Genomic DNA, 20,202 nt, shown 5'->3' on the forward strand with positions numbered 1-20,202 from the left:
TCAGACAGCCGCAGCAGTCAGTCAGGTATAACAAGTCTACTGATCGAGGAGTCTTCTCCGACAAACTCTATCACAGCTTCTCAGTCTGACTGATGTGTATGAGTCATTTAAATATTGATGGGGCAAATCTCTTGCTGGTTTACAAAGATCCCAGACCCGCTTATTTGCATCCAGTTTTATTTATGTATGAACAAATATGATTTATTAATTCTGCGCCTCGACCCAGAGCAAGTTTCTACAGGATTCTAACTGTGGCAATTTGCCAATCTTATTTGCACCCAAAAATGAAACACAAGATAAATAATGTTGAACAGTGCCTTGGGAGGACAGAAAAATGTGAATACTTGTGATTGTGATTTATCTATTTATTTTGGCCGATATGCATATGATTGTGCTCGAGTGCACGTGTGTGAGTGTGTTTCTGAGGCCTCATGCAGCTGTAATGAGGGATTCAAGCAGCAGAGAGATGTGCAAATGTGGAGAGATGCAATTAACGGCAATCACACTAAAACGTCCGACAGACATCTGCAGCTCTTACAAACTCACTGAATGAAAATCAGAAACACGCAGACACAAATCGAAACAGGAAATTATATTATAGAGACCCCTGCTGACCAGACATAATAAAAACATAAGCTGCGTCCCAATTCAGAGGCTTCATCTTTCAAAGGCCGAAGTGAGTCACAGCGGCACGACGAAGGCTGTTTCCAGTTCAAAAGCTCCTTCAAATGCCTCCTCGAAATACTTCCCTGGGCAATGAAGGATGCATTAGATACAATATATAATGTTGTCCATTTAAAACAATTAGATCATTTTATGTATTTTTCACTATAATATATAATACAAATTATAAACACATTTGTTGTTGTGGTATGAATAATAAAACAACAACTTTTGTGTTAAACTGCAAGATTTGGAGGCAAAACAGAGAAATAAATTATAAAAATGAAAGTCTCTTAAAATATTGGATATTTTGGATACCATATTATGAACAAGCTTAGTTCTGGACTTCTGGTTGTAATTTGTCATTTGGTGCAACACTCCAAAAACATAATGATATTTATGAATTAATTATTCATGATACTTTACCTTGAAAATTAAACAGTATAAAAAAAAAAAAAAAAACATGAATACATAAAGTACATTGTTCTTATTTTCTATTTAACATAAATTACACACTTTTAGTATCTATGCATTAAAATATCTCCTTTTCACACGTAATTTCGTTCTATACAGCATTTATCTAATGCCTCAAAAATGTGTTTGTTTCTCTAGAGTCAGACTGTTTGTATATCCCAGCTCAATATGTCATAACTGCAGGTCCAGTGTAAACCGGCAGGTTGCATTTCACAGGTGAATGGACACATTACTTTCAAATCCATCATGAGGCCTGCCTGTGAGGGGAGACACTCAAAGCTAATATCCCCACCAATGTGCTTTGGAGATCCAAGAGCCCAGCGCACCAATTACATCTTCAGAGCTGCATTCTTCCTCTCAGCCTAAATTGCTTTGTTACTGGAGTCTGGAGGCTGTCACACAGAAGTTTGAAGTAATGGAGAGTGAAAGGAGTCCAGGGGCCGTAGGCCTGATGCAAGATTTGTTTTTTTTTAGAGTGGACACAGCAAGCTTGTGGAGTGTGTAGTTGGCATGGAGTTTTAGTGTGTGAAATGCCTTTAGTATACAACAAACTAAAGCAAAAATATTCTTAGGGCAGAGTAATGACTTTGCAACAACAAACAAACTGGGTCAGTGATATGTAACACTATCCTTAACTAATAATCCTTATGTTGTGTTGAAATGTACTTGACATTCTTTACAGTTAGGGTCCCTGAGACCTTTTGCAAAGTCTTGATTTTGTTTTTTGTTGTCTTCTAGAATAGGTCTTTTTCAGTTATTTTACATTGCTGCAGCATCTCTCTTCCCAGTGTGTCAGTAACGCTCTGGGCTGCAGTTCCCAAAAGCTAAGCCTAAGTTGATCACGAAGACCAGTGCCACCAATGTTCCCTACGGTCTACTTAGCTCATAATGCTTTTGGGAAATGCAGCTCTGTTTAGTTCTTGTCTCTATGAAGCCTCAAATTCCAAAAAACACAATGTGCTCTGATTGGTTGGCTGGATCAGTGTGTTGTGATTGGTCAACCGCAGTCAATCGTGTTTTAGAAATGTCACGCCCCTTACCATAACCGCGAGTTTCAATATAATACTAACACAGCTCAATCAGGCCTTGTCAACTTTTTTGCGCATGCCTTAAGTGGGAATTATGTAAGTGAGGAATAATGTGACATGTTTGTTCTCAGAAGAAACCTCAAGGTGTTTCAGGGAGTTCAGAAACAGTGCACACTGATATAGAGAATAACTCACTTTAGAGTGACTTTGTGCTTTGTAACTTTGAAGACTTTTTTTAATATATACAACCACCAACATTACACACTAAAAAAAAAGTTTTGTGAGAGTTAAACTATGGGAAAATCTGCTGGGACCCATTAAGCCATTGACAATGATTATATGTCCAAATATATGTGAACCATGAGATATATGAGTGGGTTAGAGGTGACAATTAACATATTCCAAGAGCTTCTTATTCTGCATAAATTATTATTTTGAGCTCTGTGACTATAATATTATTTTCATACAAACTGATCATGCAGAACTAAACAATACAAGCATGTCAACCTTCATTTCCATACTGCCAGCTCCTGTGATTTGCAGTTTTCGATGCTCTGTTTGTACAGACAAACAAAGCTCAAATTACAGTAATCTTCTGCAGCAAGATGCAATAAATGATTAATCAGATTTATCAAGCATTAGCATGAAGCTCTCTCCCGGCTGCCTCATTACAGGTCCACGTTCGCGAGGTTACGTGACGATGCTTAGCGCTCATCTCATTCACAGATGATGAAAATGCTAATTTTTGGGACACAAAAAGCCATTTTAGCTAGTGTGTTGGATTGCAGTTTTCTGTTCAGCATGTACGCTTGTCTTTTCCTTTTATACGTTGCAGCAGATGTCACCTCGGTGCCTCGTTTTTGTGTGCGCAAGTTTTTGTAGCTCTCCTATTGTATTCCCCCAGAAGAGTATCTGAAAAGCAGCTTAGCTTGTGTGCGTGAAGAATGCATGATTTATTTACATGTTTATTTTTGTGTGTGTATGTGCGTTGTGCTGTGGGTCATGAACAGGCTCAGCCTGGTAGATAACGCTATTGTTGGAATTTGTGATCCCACCTTCACTAAGCCCTTAAAGGGATTTTCCCCTGAGGCCTGGGTGGGCAAGAGTGGAAATAAAGCCACAGCGAGCAAACACCACGCCTGTTGGAGAGGAGTGCATGGGTTCAGCGGCAGGATAGGGGGTTCACCGAGGGCCAGAGGGAGGAGAAACAGCCCACTCTCCAGTGGGGCTCTGAGTCACAGGGTCCTGAAGGCATGGTCCTTATTTAAAGCAAGGCAAACAAACAACCGTGGCAGACAGCGTGACTGATTCTGATTAGAAATGATTCCCCGGATGTCCCAGACTCCCTTAGTTTTGCTTTCCTCCACTTCTAAAGTCACCACGATTTAACCTGAAAAGGAAGTGTGTGAAAAATATATATTAGAGAAATATCGAGCTTCCTCGTCCCTTGCAGTAAAAACCTCAATGAACATGCACTTGTTTAAATATTTGGTATTATCTGGTTATTCTTTGTGTGTGTGTGTGTGTGTGTGTGTGTGTGTGTTAAATGTGTAATTAAAAATGGTTGGGATTAGAATAAAAAATAAAATAAAATAAAACTTTATTCAGCAAAGGTGCATTAAATTGACCAAAAGTGACAGTAAGGGCCATTTCACACAGATTTTTTTTTTTTTTTGCTGTTAAAAAGCAAAACAGAATTTTAAATGAAGATGTGAATATGAGTGGGGTGGATATGTATGCATAGATTGTATATGTACATTAAAGGGACACTCCACCGTTTTTTCATATTAAACTATGTTATTCCCTTAACTAAGACGAGTTGATGCATACCTCTCTCGTCTCAGTGCGTGCACTCAATCGCTCTGGCGCGCGGCAACACTTTGATAGCACTTAGCTTAGCTCAGATCATTTATTAGGGACCAAACAGAGATGAAGTTAGAAGCGACCAAACACCTCCACGTTTTCCCTATTTAAATACAGTTAAACGAGTAGTTACACAAGTATGGTGACGCAAAATAAAACGTGGCTCTTTTCTAAGCGGGTAAAAAGGATAACTATAATGTATGGCGGAATAGCACTTGGAAGCACTTCGACTCGGCGCAGTAATATCATCACTCCTGAAAAATCCTCCCCCTCTCCCTCTCACTTCTGTCATTAGAACCAACGTGACTTTTTACTGCGCCGAGTCGAAGTGCTCCCAAGTGCTATTCCGCCATACATTTTACCCGCTTAGAAAAGAGCCACATTTTATTTTGTGTCACCATACTTGGTCTTGTAACTACTCGTGTAACTGTATTTAAATAGGGAAAATGTGGAGGAAAATGTAGGGAAATTTGGTCGCTTCTAACTTCATCTCTGTTTGGTCCCGAATGATCTGAGCTAAGCTAAGTGCTATCAAAGTGTCGCCGCGCGCCAGAGCGATTGAGTGCACGCACTGAGACGAGAGAGGTATATATCAACTTGTCTTAGTTAAGGGAATAACAGTTTAATATGAAAAAACGGTGAAGTATCCCTTCAATACATCATTTGTATGTATATTTTTATGTTGTGTTGGTGTCCTTGTGTGTGGTGTATAGTGAAGCCAAAGACAAATTTCCACTTTTGGACAATAAAGGAACTAAAAACTAAAAGCAGGTCAGTGAAACAACAATAAAACACGAGGACGCGTTTTTAACACACGGGGACTTCTTTAACTTGAGCTCCGCGTTTGTAGAATGTCATGTCATGCATGAGACGCAAGCGCAAAGTTAAAGATGTCTGTCTAGTGCAAGTTTACATTGAAAAACAATGGAAAAGTATCGCAGTAAAAAAAAAAAAAAAAAAAAAAAAAAAAAAACGCGTTCTATGTGAACGGCACCTCTAAAGACTTTTACACAAAATGGTTTTTTCCATTCTACTGAGCTACTTTTCAATTGTTTTTCCCATGTAAACATGAAACTCGCGTTAAACGGTCATGTTTAACCATTGCGCTCAAGTCCATCTTTTAAAAAACGCGTCTCTAGATCTTGCGTTTTCACCCCCATTCCACCGTCGGTTTCAGAAACTACCCCATTACCTTATTACATGTGTGCTTCAGAGATGCAATAGACAGGGACATTTCTGCTTATTTTTACATTTTTGACTGTTCCTCATATAAAGATGGCAGATGGCTTCAGAAAACTTGAATTGAGTTATATGTACTACTTAGGGTGTTTTTATTTCTTGTCTGTTAGAGCTAAATTTGAAAGATTCTTAACTGTTTCTTTGTGTTTCACCAAAAAAAAAAAAAAAGGAAATGCATAGAGATTTCTAATGATGTAGATAGTAAATGAGAACGAATGTTAACTTTTTGGTGAACTTTAACTTGTTAAGTGTTGGACAAACTATGTCTGGCACAAATGTGCTTGATTAAGTGTTTTTCTTTTTTCTTCAGTCCACGCCGCTCTGTCGCTGCTGTTTGTTGTTTTCTCTGTGATGATGGTGTGACCTGACACCTTTAAAAAGCAGCCAGTTTCCAGCCTATGAAAGATCTTTTTCTTTCACACAGCTAATTAGAGTGTGTAAAAAAATAACAGAGGAAATGACAAGCAGAGGCCTCATTTTCCCTTCTGGCACTTGTGTTTTTAAGCAAGCTTGCTGTGACAGAGCCCTAAAGACCAAATAACTCTGGCTATTAATCAACAAAGCCTGTATGTTTTATGAAATGTGTGCAGTTTTATGGATCACTAACACTCTTCCCAGTGAAAACTCTCCTTCAGCAAGGGGTCTGCGTCAACAGCCGAGTGTTTAGATGATGTCTAGACTCGGACACGGAATTCCGCTTTCCCCCCTGGATCTGACTCATGGTAGATGGATGTGGATCGAAACTGATGGACCATTAACCTCCCACTGAGATTCCCAGACTGTACAGACAGTGCGGCATAGCGAGATAGAGAACAGTCTCTCTCTCAGCTCATTTTATTGGCAGGATTCGAGACCATATACCACTTGAAAAGCAATCAGATCACCTGATATATTGGCATGGATGGTGACAGACAAAACTGACTGAACACTAAACAAATAGAGCTATTGCTTATCAGCTCTTATTTCTTAAGGGGCTGATGTTGATAGCTCTGCCTGCACTACCAGTCCCTGCATCTTTCATGGTGTGTCAAAACCTCTTCCATCTATTTCCACTTACTTATCCCAGCATTCACAAGGTATTCTGCCTCAGGCATATTGTTTCGTTCTGATATTAATCTATCGCTGCACAGTTAATTCTTCATGGAAAGCTTGAAGACACTTGCTGCATCACTGAATTCTTACTAGCAAACATGCAACAGGTGCCAGCGCACAAAAAGCTGGTTTCTACAAACACTGCCTGACTAATAGTGTCTATCCTGCCAGTTTAACAAACTGCAAACCAATGAGAGGAAAGGAAATACACGGCTGGCATTGGTACTGGCTACTGAGGAAAAATGATGCTCAAACAGATGTCGGCATGCTGTTTTATTCTTGGGTCAGTTTATATCGATCTAAATTGCAGTATCATCACAATACTATAATAACAACACAAAACTATAATGACTATCTAAGAATCCACATGATTATAATTGCAGCGTGATTTAAAGTTGGATGGAATTTGATTGGCTGTCAATGTTTTATTTTTATTGTGTTATGTATTATAGTTGGAATCCGCTAATCTCTTGGATTTCATCTTTAAAACTTATTGTCAAAGCCATCGCAAGTATGGGGAGAGTCCCCCTACTACACAATTTGCACAGCCCAACTGTTTTAGTTAACATTATAGTTGTCATTTTAGTGTAATTAATTCAACAAATAACAAGATTTAAATCCTAATCATTGACTTATGTGTCCAGATATTGAGGCCCTAAGATGCCCTAATTATGAAATTTCAAAAAGGTTAGAGGCTGTCGAAAAATCATCTTATATTTCCTCATTTGTTGCCAGCCCTCTCCTAGTTCAGCACTAGAACACTGGACAGCTCCATCAGTACAGTCACATAGATGATCGTCTCAGCTCATTTCAGCACTACTCAGTGGACAGCAACCATCTACACACGACAAATAGCATCTTCTTTAATGAAAAATTCACCAAAAAACATTAATATTGTGAAAGATTATTATATAATTATTATAAATATGTTTTTTTATTTTTTATATATACAGTATTTGAAACATTTCTGTGACGACAAAGCAACATTTTCAGCTGCTGGATTTACTAATAAGCTGCACAAGTTTTTTTTTTTAATAAGCTTTTTTTTTTTTTTACACTACTCATAGTTTTGTTTAATACAATTTTGATCTTCCATTAAGCAGAATTTACTCAATTCAGTACAGAAAAGGCAGGAAAAGTTTCTGCAGATTACATCTGGGTCTTTTGTTGGCCCGTGTGCAATTGTTGAATTGCATAGTGAACCATTTAGATAACTTTAGATAACAACGATTTTTTATCTTTTCAATTATCAGACATTGAAATGCGGTGAAAGCAAGTCTGCACTCATGCATTTACACCTTAAATGGCAATATCGAGAGGCTTATATTATTTTATTGTCTGATTGATTTTGCCACTTTTTATTGTAAATCAGAAGTAATTTTTGATACAATCATTGAGAGAGGACAGTATGGATTCCCTAAGGATCTCAGGGCTTGGAATATATAAAACCTATGTGCCTCTCCCTTTTTCTCAGGCACACACACACTTTTATGAACAGATACGGTATATGTGGCTGATTAATCACTGCAACAACAAAATAGGAAACTTATGACCGCCATGCTGAATGGCAGCAGATGTTTTATGTGCCCAAGGTGAGATTTACTCTATTGATCGACTCTTTGTACAAACTTTGACTGAAGTTGAACACAGCAAAAACTGGTGTAAAATTTGGGTTCTCCCAGGAGCTCCAAATTCCCCCGGGTCTGTATGAAATTGTCACTTCCAGAGCTAAAAAATGTGCGAAATTATTTTGGCTGTTTCTGCCCACTGGATGCAAGCCCATTTTCCCAAACAACACTTAAGCATTCTTCTGCATGCTGTCTTTTGAGTATTGATCTTGGGTCGGTCTAGTAACCCATGAGCTTTCTCTCATAAGGACACTCTGTTCAGCTTCAGGCTTGTCATAATCCAGGCAAACTCACAGTCAGGACACTGTCTTTAACACCGCCTAAAAGCTGCAATCTGGCCCTTGAGCCAAAGCCTCATGTTTGTGAGTGATTTTTTGTGTCTGAGTAAATGTAATTTGCCACATTCGTGGCCCTACATCCTTCTTTAAGTACTTACACGATTAGCAATCTGCTCTTGAGTTCAAAATGAATGACTACTTTCACAGTCTTAAGTTTTTTGCCCTCACTTACCAAGCAGGCCACTTTACCTCAATGGCCAAGCAGAAATATTTCACTTATTGTCGTTTCACACTTTTAGTCATATCACTTCAGCCAGGCTGACAGCAATGCCAGGGCTTTCTCTCTTGCTTCATGTTTGTGAAGAGTGTGTCTGTTTTTCATTTTCATACCTCCCCCCTCTGTTTATGGCTTAGGAATTGCTCCAAATGGACAGTGTGCCTTGCCAGGCCTGTTCTTGGCTGTATTGACATGTTTCCAAATGGAAGCGGGTAAGCTGACAATGCACTACAGCAGATGAGACTGAGTGCTGCTTGCTGAGACTGAGAGTTTAAGTGCAGCGGAAGAAGAGAATCTCTTACCAATGAGTAAAAGACACACTGGGAGAAAATTGCTCTCAGTATAGCGTCTTTTGGGCTGAATGGATCTGAGGGAAACTTGTTTTTGGGGAGATTGTCCGAGTTCATTTTAATTTCAACATTTACTAATACATTATTACAATCAAAGGTTGTATTTGTTAACATTAGTTAATTCATTGTGAACTAACATGAACAAACAATGAACAGCTGTATTTGTATTAAATAACGTTAAAAAAGATGAACCAATACAGTAACAAATGTATTGCTCACGGTTATTAGTTCATGTTAGTTAATATATTAACTAATGTTAACTAATTAACTTTATTGTAAAGTGTTACCAAGAAATATTATGAAAATCTTTTGAATGATTCATGCTTTATTCACTAACATAACACCTAATTTTACCATAAAGTACTTTAAGTAATAAATGACAAATACAGTTGTCAGATATTTTATGTTTAGTTACACACACACACACACACACACACACACACACACACACACACACACACACACACACACACACACACACACACACACACACACACACACACACACACACACACACACACACACACACACACACACACACACACACACACATAGATTTATAAGCTGTTTTCCTCAAGGGACCCCAAAAATGTCCCAGCAAGGTTAAAACTCACTGGGTATTACTATCTTTATGGGGACATTTGGTCACTTTATATTTATTATGAATTTCTGCCAACCACTACCGTCAGTTTATAGTGATTAAATAATTGACTGTGTAAAATGTGGAGAGTAAAATAAATGAAATGCATCATGGTTAATGAAGCATTAGCTCTAAAAGAACACAACAGTTTTTCTTGTACTCGCCAGATGTGGATATCAATGCAGGTTCACCTTCTCTGTCAACATTGTTAAGAAACATCTGTGTTTGTTTGCTTTGCCCCTGGGCTGCATAATTCTCGGTGTTATTCATTTTTATGATTTGGGCAGGAGTGCACAGTTTTAATAAAGACAAGAACACAAAGCAAAACAAAACAGAAGAACACAAATATAGCAACTTGAAGAGAACACATACACGCATGCGCTGTTTTGCATTTCAGCGATTTAGGCAAAGCAGATTTACGGTTCAGGGAACATCTGGGAAACATAATGGGAGGTTGCCAAGAAATTTCTTATCAGGAGAGCCAGGAACATAGCAAAGAGGCTTTAGATTGAAGATATGCATGCTGACAATGAAGAATAGACAGTAAGTGCTCGTCTTAAAGTGAATGACATTAGAAACTGCTCTGACGAGGCTCTTAGTGCCACCGTGCATGAACATGGATTACTGTACCTAATTGCATTAATGCTTTTTAACATTTGCAGAAGTACAAGGTCGACGTTGAATGATTCACAGACAATTATAATCATCATTAAATCTTCCTGTTTCAGATACCTCGCACCTCTCACTTGGTGGTCTGTCTCCTATGCATTAGAAACGCACCCCTTATTAGCTTGGCTATCTCTGTAATTGGCTTGGTTACGCAGAGCGTGTGAGCTTGTCTGATACGACCATATGTTCGTGCTCACATGCCGCTATCAAAAAGCATGCAAAATAACAAAGAGAAGCATTGGGTAATAATCAAACTTGCACGGAACTCATTGATCAATTATAGATCCATAATAACGTACTGAAGCACACCGACATGGCTAAAATGAATTATCTCTGGTCCTGTCAATCACGTGGAGCTAGACTCCTAGTGCAAAGCGAGAATAATTAACGGGGCTATTGGTCTTTTTTATAAGCTGTAAATAATGATTGGAGTACATTTTACAAGAGAATCCTTTTTTTTATTTAAAAATGTCACATTTTATTTAATGTGTTGCTTGCGGTTTCTTTATAATTGGGATATTTACTAGCAATTTCTATGGACCAGAAGGGATGCTGCAATGTAGTTCTGTAGTGAGTGGGCTAGTGACTGAGTATTGTGACAGTATTTCATTGTTTACAGATTAGTCCTATTTTTTAAAGAAAAGGGGACAAGCTGCGATACTTTTTTTGTGGTTGTCAACAATATGGAAAAAGTGCTGTCAATTGAATTTAACCTGAATTGAAGTTTAAAGGGTCAAATACACAAAATCAGTGTTTAATCATCCTGCTCATAATATTGGAACGTGTATCCAGAGTGTTCTACAAAAATGCACCTTTTTTGGTGAACTATCCCTTCACAGATTAATGAAACATCGTGAGTCACTGCAGTAGAAGGCCCAACCCGGTTCCTACTCGACCTTATCTCTCCGCCGTTTCAGGGACAGACACTTCTTGTGATTAATGTCAGGCTGTGTTTATGTTATGAGAGATGGTGTCTTTGTTCCCCATCCCCGTCAATCTTACGCTGAGCTATGGCAGGCCCTGTGCTGATAGCGTCTGAGCTCTTTATTAAAGCAGTGCTGATGGCACCGAGCTCACACATACAGGAGAGCAGTTTCCACAAATGCTTGTCAATGGAGTCAGCTAAAAGAGTCTCAGGTCATGACTCACGATGCGGAGCAGGCGTGCGTCACGCACCAAATATTCAAATGAATCTTGATATGATCCTGTAAATGTGATTTGAAGTGTTTGCAGGATTTATAATGAAACTTTCTGTTTAATAAAGAGCGTTTAGCAAAAAAAAGCTTTTTTTCTGTTTATGTGTTTTGTGATTACTCTCTCGCAAAAAGTCAAGTATGTTCAAATGTCCTTTATGTAAATTAACCGAAGAGATAGATGCATTCGTAAACATATTTTGATATGATATTTGCTGTTGTGAGAATGGCCTGCTCTTGTGGTGAAAGTAAGGAACAGATGCAGGAGATATATGGATGTTTGGGGACATTGAGTTGAGTTATTGAGAGATTAGAGAGAAGAGCCTGGTGGTGCCCCTGATACTATCTGAATTGTTTGTTTTGAGTGACACACAGATCCTCATCCACTTCCTCGCTGAAGGGGCAGAGACACGGATCAGTCATAAACCTGGAACACTCCAGTAACATTCAGCTAGATGACCATACCTATACCTTCAGCAGGACCATCAAACTGAGAGTGCTTTGTATGTTGTTTATAAAGGTGGCATCAACAAAGGCCACTTTCCATTCTATGTTTGTCCATCCATCCAATTACTTTTATTTTTATTTTTATCCTAGCGGGTAACTTTGGGCAGCTCCAAACATATTTATATGTAATATTAATTTATTATCTAATCTAATCTAATCTAATCTAATCTAATCTATCTAATCTAATCTATCTATCTATCTATCTATCTATCTATCTATCTATCTATCTATCTATCTATCTATCTATCTATCTATCTATCTATCTATCTATCTATCTATCTATCTATCTATCTATCTATCTATCTATCTATCTATCTATCTATCTATCTATCTATCTATCTATCTATCTATCTATCTGTGTCTATCCTCCATCTATCTATCTATCTATCTATCTATCTATCTATCTATCTATCTATCTATCTATCTATCTATCTATCTATCTATCTATCTATCTATCTATCTATCTATCTATCTATCTATCTATCTATCTATCTATCATCTATCTATCTATCATCTATCTGTCTGTGTCTATCCTCCATCCATCCATCCTCCTAATACTATACTTCCTCCATTTTTAGACCATATAAACTTAAAGGGATAGTTCACCCCGTTTCAAACCTATATGACGTTCTTACTTATATTTTGAAAAAGTGTAGGTCCATCCACACACACTTTTACATAAAGACTGACATTAACAATGGCTCACAAATGAGTCAAAAGGTCTGTTAAATATAGGTGTCTTCCTGCACATCTTTCTGCTGCCGTCTCTCTGTTCTGTACACACTCCGAACACTTGTGCCGATAGGAGGTGAGGAGAAAGTTATTACCGATAGAGGCCTGTGCAAGGAACCCACGCGGGCGAGACCACTCAACCAGCACCTCGTTATCTGTCCTCCTCCACACACACACACACACACACACACACACACACACACATACTGGTTTATGTGGATTAGCCAGACTTTTTCTCCAAACAGGCCCGGTGGTGGTTTAGATGGACTACCCTTTCCTGAGGTCCTAGAGCTATGAGAGTTAGATTAAAACACTCAAAAAAATTTGGAAAAAATTCAGGACACTTTAGACTTCAGATACACCCTTCAGAGCGTGATACACACCACCCTAAAACTATTGTGGTTTATAGAGACAGTTCTCTTTTTGAAGAATATGTGACTTATAAGGACCAAAACAAACATTATTGGGACTTTAAAGGGACAATGACGTCACTTGCTCATTAACATAAATACACATTAACATAAATACACATTAACCTGACACCACCAAGCATTAATGGGACTTGAATTATTATTTTATTGCACAACTCTAACATCACCATTGTTAGTTGGTGACACTGACTAACAGCCAGATAACAGCCTGTAAGAGCTAAACAATAGATTGTCACACAACACCAGTGCCATGACAATGAGAATGGAGCAAAAAAGGTAAAATAAGTCATTCTTACCCAACTTCAAAAGACCCATGGTTGCTCATAACAAAAAATAAAAAAATATATAAAATAAAATAAAAGCTGTTTTACAGTTTGCTTTTGTGACGGCCTCTATTTAAAACATTAAAGGAACTTTGGACTTTTGGGACTTTATCTTATTCGTCGTATCCCCCAGAGTTAGATGAGTCCACACACCCCCTTCTCATCTCCGTGCGTGCCGTAACTCTGTCTGACGCTCCCACCGCTAGCCTAGCTTAGCACAAAGACTGGAGGTAAACGGCTCCAGCTAGCATACTGCTCCCAATAAGTGACACAATAACGCCAACATTCTCCTATTTACATGTTGTGATGTGTATAGTCACAGCGTGTACAAATAACAAGGTCACATGAGACACAGCCATCTTCTAACCGTATACATACTGGGAACTATATTCTCAGAAGGCGAAGCACTGCTACTGCGGAAGGATTTGCTCGCAGGACCTGAGAAGCCCGTGGTGAGGAGCAGAGAGTTCGCTCAGAGGGTTGTGCTAATCACTCCAGCCAGCAGTGCTTCGTCTTCTATATAGTTAATTCTATGAGAAAATAGTTCCCAGTATGTATACGGTTAGAAGATGGCTGTGTATCATGTGACCTTGTTATTCATACACACTGTGACTATACACATCACAAAATGTAAATAGGAGAATGTTGGCGTTATTCTGTCACTTATTGGGAGCAGTATGCTAGCTGGAGCCGTTTACCTCCAGTGTTTGTGCTAAGCTAGGCTAGCGGTGGGTGCGTCAGACAGAGTTACGGCATGCACAGAGATGAGAAGGGTGTGTGTGGACTTGTCTAACTCTGGGGGATACGGCGAATAAGCTAAAGTCCCAAAAGGTCGGCGTGTTCCTTTAACACAAACATAGAAACACCACCACAATTGTCAGTGTATTTAAATCTTTTCTTTTTCTGACTGCCTCTTTGCAGCTATTCCTCTATTTCGAACAAAGTCCCTTATATTTTGCACTGTTCTTTGTGCCAACACGGGGTCTTCCACCAGTTTGCAGTGACTGCATTCAGTTTTGGTGGCCAGTTTTCCCCTGCTTATATGACCTTTGAAGTGTCGCATTACTGCAGCGACCTCAGCCTTAGACCACACTTTCTTTGCCACTCTTCTGGATCCATGTTCCTCATCAGCATACTTCCCTGGAAGATAGGCAAACAAAAATGAATAGATCACTAAATGTGTTGTCCAGTTTAAGCCATCAAAACATGAGGTCAGTTAATGCCACAGTTGACAAGAAATTGCAGTTTACTTTTCTTAATTCACTTTGGGTATCAGTTGGTGTCTCTCGATGTGATTTCACCAACTTTACTAGCCCACATTAGAGTGCGGACAATATGGAGTATTATTAGAATGTCTGCTGTTCATCTATTTATGTGGCCAAACCTTTTGCTATTTGAATTAATTGCAGTAAGTAATACTATAATTAGTAACATGTCTTAAGTAATTTTGGCATTGTACTTTAACACACCGTATTTTAATTGAAACCAAGACTATGGGGTTTAAGGTCTGATTCTCAGTTTAAATCTGATTTCATAAGGTTAACTAAATAGTGTTGGAACTTGGTCTGAAAGTTTAGTCTTGATATTGAAACTGTACGTAACAATCAGCTTAATACTACTTTTAACCTCTTAATCTTCCAGATTTTGTGGCATGTTGTGACTCAGTCATCAAGACCAATTCATTTTTAGTCTTTTAACCAACTTGCTAAAAAGAGAATTAATAGAACATACTCATGGGCAATCAAGAGAACATGTGAAGAGGAGGAGGTAACTTTACTTTTACCTCAAATTCAGTATACATTTCCTGATAATAAAGTAAGTGTATATGCTCCCTTGCAGACAAGATGTTTTGTACAAATGCAGTACAGTTAAATTTAGGGCTATTCATTCATATCTCTTTCTTTAAGATTACTCTTGCATTTTGATAGTTGAATACATCACAAAGACGTGCATAATAATGTTAAAGGGATACTTCACCGTTTTTTCATATTAAACTATGTTATTCCCTTAACTAAGACGAGTTGATGCATACCTCTCTCGTCTCAGTACGTGCACTTAATCGCTCTGGCGCGCGGCGACACTTATAGCACTTAGCTTAGCCCAGTTCATTCATTAGGGACCAAACAGAAATGAAGCTAGAAGCGACCAAACACCTCCACGTTTTCCCTATTTAAAAACAGTTACACAAGTAGTTACATGACCAAGTATGGTGACAAAATAAAACATGGCACTTTTCTAAGCGGGTAAAAAGGATAACTATAATGTATGGCGGAATAGCACTTGGGACTCAAGAGCACTTCGACTTGGCGCAGTAAAAAGTCACGCTTGAAAAATCCTCTCCCTCTCACTTCTGTCATTAGAACCAACGTGACTTTTTACCAGAGGTGGACAGAGTACACAGCTTCATTACTTGAGTAAAAGTACAGATACACCTTGCTAAATTTTACTCAAGTACAAGTAAAAGTACTACAGTCAGATGTCTACTTAAGTAAAAGTACTGAAGTACTTGTTTTTAAAAGTACTTGAGTATCAAGAGTACAAGAGTACATTTTCTAAATATTGCATTACTACTGCCACAGTGCTTACATTGGTAAACACAGCAAACACTTGAAGCGAAAACTATCATTAACTTGTTCAGAAAATTGAAATAGTCTGGCGAGGTGGGGCCACGGGTTGGCACATTCCCGGGACGGACCTGCTGCGTCTTCATCCATTGTTTCATCCATGGTTTCGTCTCTTATCTAAATCTGACCATGGAGTTGACCTTTGGCGGAAAGCTGAAGGTGATTGCTGATAGGCTGTCCCAATCAGTGGCGCCTGCACAATCCAATCACGTTTGAGAGGGAAACAACAAATTGAGGGTTTCCGAGATTTTTCTTTTTCTTTTTTAGAAGTAACGGGTACTCACGGTTATGGATAGAAATGTAGTGGAGTAAAGAGTACAATATTTGCCTCTCAAATGTACTTGAGTAAAGTCATGAGTACTCCCCAAAAATGATACTCGAGTAAAGTACAGATCCCTCAAAATTGTACTTAAGTACTGTACTCAAGTAAATGTACTCCGTTACTGTCCGGCTCTGCTTTTTACACCTAGTCGAAGTGCTCCCAGTGCTATTCCGCCATACACTACAGTTATCCTTTTTACCCGCTTAGAAAAGCGCCACGTTTTATTTTGTGTCACCATACTTGGTCGTGTAACTGTATTTAAATAGGGAAAACGTGGAGGTGTTTGGTCGCTTCTAGCTTCATTTCTGTTTGGTCCCTAATGAATGATCTGGGCTAAGCTAAGTGCTATCAAACTGTCGCCGCGCGCCAGAGCGATTGAGTGCACGCACTGAGATGAGAGAGGTATGCATCAACTCATCTTAGTTAAGGGAATAACAGTTTAATATGAAAAAATGGTGAAGTATCCCTTTAAGGGAGTTGGGCAAAATAAGAATCTCATTGTAGGGTATAAACCACTGTGTTTCTTCTGTGCATAGACAATAAACGTCTTGAATCTGAATCTTACCTTCAGAGGGAGGTACACTCTCACTTACTGTGGACGACACAAATGACACTGATCCTGTTGAAAACAATTTAACAAGTTACTTTTGTCACAGGAAAATATACATTTTATCAGCAGTGACTATGAATTGAGTTAACATACCAAAGTCTCCCATGTCATGGTCTTGCTCTGTGGTTGTAGAGTCAGAAACCATAGGCTCCACAGTTCCAAGCTCTGATGCGGTGAGATCTGTGTTGCTGTCATCAGATTCGCTCCCACTGTCTTCAGCATCACTTAACGCAATCTCATCTGGAAAATGGCATTAGTAAAACTCAGAGGTGTAAAGAGTACTTGAAAACCATACTTGAGTAAAAAGACAGATACCTTGCAGCATAAATTACTCTATTACAAGTTACCAATACGAGTAAAAGTGATTAACAATACTTTAGTATTTTACTTCTACTAAATCTAGGCTCAAAGATGCACTAGTCCTTGACACCTGAGACAGGCAGGTGAAAATAAGAAACAATTGATTTGTAAAATGAGAAGTCATGTTTATTTTCTAAAATCTAAATAAAACTGAACACCTCAATAGTCTAATAAATCAGGGTCGACACAACAGCCTCTTAAAGGGATTGTTCACCCAAAAATGAAAATTCTGTCTTCATGTAGTCAACCTCAAGTTGTTCCAAACCTGTATTTCTTTGTTCTGCTGTACACATAGATAGATATTTTATATATTTTTAACCAAGCAGATCTTGCCAGCCATTGACTAGTACAGCAGAACAAAGATAAGTTTGGAACAACCTGAGGGTGAGTAAATTATGACAATTTTCATTTTTGGGTGAACTATCTATTTAAACGTCTACAAACTCTCAAGTCTCAGTTAAGCTCAAGTGCACAAAAAGGCCACACGTAAACCAATATCCTTCAAAAAGGCCTTGTCAATATGGTGGATAAAAAAAAATTATGTTAAGTCAAATTAAATAGTCAAAGTCTACTTGCACTGGATGTGCTGGTTTTGGACTCATCACTGGCTGCAGTCCTGACTTCATCTAAATCAAACGTCTGCGATTTAGCACCTACTAATGCACTCGCATTCATGTAAAGTAGACTTGTTGACAAGTTTGGGTGAGTAAGGGCAAAACGCACAAGATATAGTTCAGTCAATGCCACTTAGATGGAAATATCACTTCTTTATAGCAAAAACAAACTGCTGCAGAAAAAGTTAGGTGCCATGCAAAATGTAATTTGTAATTGCATAACTTTTTGGCTACTTTGTAGTTGTACTGTTACTAATTACATTTACTCAAATAGTTTACAGCTCTGGTAAAACTCTCATAAATAGCTGGACATAAAAATCTGTGGTTGAAATAGCCACATCAAATAAGGAAAAAATAGTACTTGGTTTTGTACTTGCCACTTTTTGCAAAGTAACTATTTTTACTTGAGTAGTTTTGAGCTATTATACCTGCGTTTATGTTTAATGTGGTCCATGAGCACATAAGATAAATGATTACACAATCTGATATTAGGTTCATATTTAAAGTAATTCGACTGCACCTACACAAACATAATTTTGAATTACTGTCCAGCCATACTGTAGACTTAAGTTTATATTTCTGAATAGTAGTCCTCGACTCATACTTGGACATGAAAGGTGATTTTTTTTTTCTTGGAAAGGGATGCTGACTACGCCAAGTCTAGATGATTATAAATTAACATTCAAAGGAAAAAACAAAAACTCAGATAATATCTACAAGGGCTAATTTCTGTACAAACCTTCAATTTCAATCTCATCCAGTGACTTCCCCTGCATGCTGGAAAGGTTTCCTTTCTCCATTGACAAAAGGAGTTTGGAAATCTTAGCCAGTTGTGTTGTGGGAACTGGTAATCTGTAGAAGTCGCGGTGAACACGGATGTCGTGACCCAGGAAATCTGCAACCTGATCAAGTTCATTGTGTTTTAAATTAAGGACTTGTGAGAGTGTGGCAACATGTTTCCTGAGTTGCGTTGACCTAAGGTACTCAGGGTGCTTTGCTCCACACTGGCTTGCATGAACATGCAAACAATCATGTCCTCTGTAGTGGCTCATTGACGTTGGTCTTGCAAACAGGAAGACATTTATGGCACAAATGCCACATTCAGTTCTTCTACTGGCAAGTAGTGACAAAGCATATTCTGACTCTGAATCAGGTATGTATTCCTTGTCAGACATGTCCTCAGCATCATCAGATGATATTTGGTCCAATTCTGGATGTGGAATTTTGTCCTGATCTGACAGCAGTTCATCCTCAGAAGCCTTAGGAGACTGCTGCGCCTGAATTGGTGAGAAAGCAAATTATTTGACATGGTGATTGAATCTTATAGCCAGTTCAAGTTCAACACTCACTTAGTAGATACTCACCTGTGCTGTGCTGTTAAAGTCATCTCTTTTAATTTGCTTGAGGCAGGATTTATGCCAGACCCCTGAACAAACTGGAACACATTTGAGTAAAATAATGTTAACACTGCAGGTCTATTTAAGTGGTTAGAGCACAACACATTACACTCTATACTAATTCACTAAATATCTAACCTGTGCATCGATAGCCAAGCCACTTGAAGGAAGATACGGGTCCCACACAACGAACACACTTGTCCAAGGAGGATACTGTTGCGCACACAAGGCGGTGTTTTTGACACTGTTGGCGAAAAATTTAATTGTAGTATTTATTTATGCCACATAGTTTGGACAAAGATATTTTATATTTACGCCACATAGTTTGGACAGAAAGATATTTCATATTTACATGTCGATATCCAATCATTTTAAATCCAATACCAATGTGACATTTAATTTACCTCATACATATGATTACCCTTTTATTGCATTTTGTTATTTATAGCGTATCTTATTTATATGCAGCTTATTTAAAGCATATCCTATATGAAGATATACCTTCTTCATATTTTTAAATTGTAGATGGGGAATATGTAGTTAGCCTCAGTGCCAGGAGCTGACTTCTTGTAGCCCAGTATAACTAATAGGGTGCCTATCCATTACATGTAACCAAACATCTTAGAATTCACATTTAACCAACATACAGATCCAATGCAGGCAGTCCAAGTGTTCTTAAAAACCAAAGTGACGCCTCTGGGGACGGGACCCTCTAAACTGTATGGACCTCCCAAGTCATATTTGGGTGGGGTTCAGTGTTAGATACACATACACTCAGATATTATACTGACTGTCCTTCCATTCCATTGTCCACATAAAGCATGTTCTACTCAGGTGACTACACACACACACACACACATACACTCAGATATTATACTGACTGTCCTT

General features: G+C 38.4%; 1 protein-coding gene across 1 annotated transcript; it reads right to left on the reverse strand.

Annotated features, from left to right (window-relative positions):
• Positions 1–13,088: 13,088 nt before the first annotated feature.
• On the reverse strand, positions 13,089–19,583 carry LOC309511776 (uncharacterized protein). The gene is made up of 6 exons (XM_082187114.1): positions 19,453–19,583; positions 19,282–19,352; positions 18,657–19,194; positions 17,037–17,183; positions 16,899–16,952; positions 13,089–14,527 (listed from the first exon to the last, which is right to left on the reverse strand). The coding sequence occupies exons 3-6, from the start codon at positions 19,090–19,092 to the stop codon at positions 14,274–14,276; spliced, it is 891 nt and encodes a 296-aa protein (XP_082043240.1). The 5' UTR covers positions 19,093–19,194; positions 19,282–19,352; positions 19,453–19,583; the 3' UTR covers positions 13,089–14,273.
• Between the last annotated feature and the right edge of the window lie 619 nt (positions 19,584–20,202).

Source organism: Leuciscus leuciscus (genome assembly GCF_965113295.1).
Source record: "Leuciscus leuciscus genome assembly, chromosome: 12".
Lineage (NCBI taxonomy): Eukaryota > Metazoa > Chordata > Actinopteri > Cypriniformes > Leuciscidae > Leuciscus > Leuciscus leuciscus.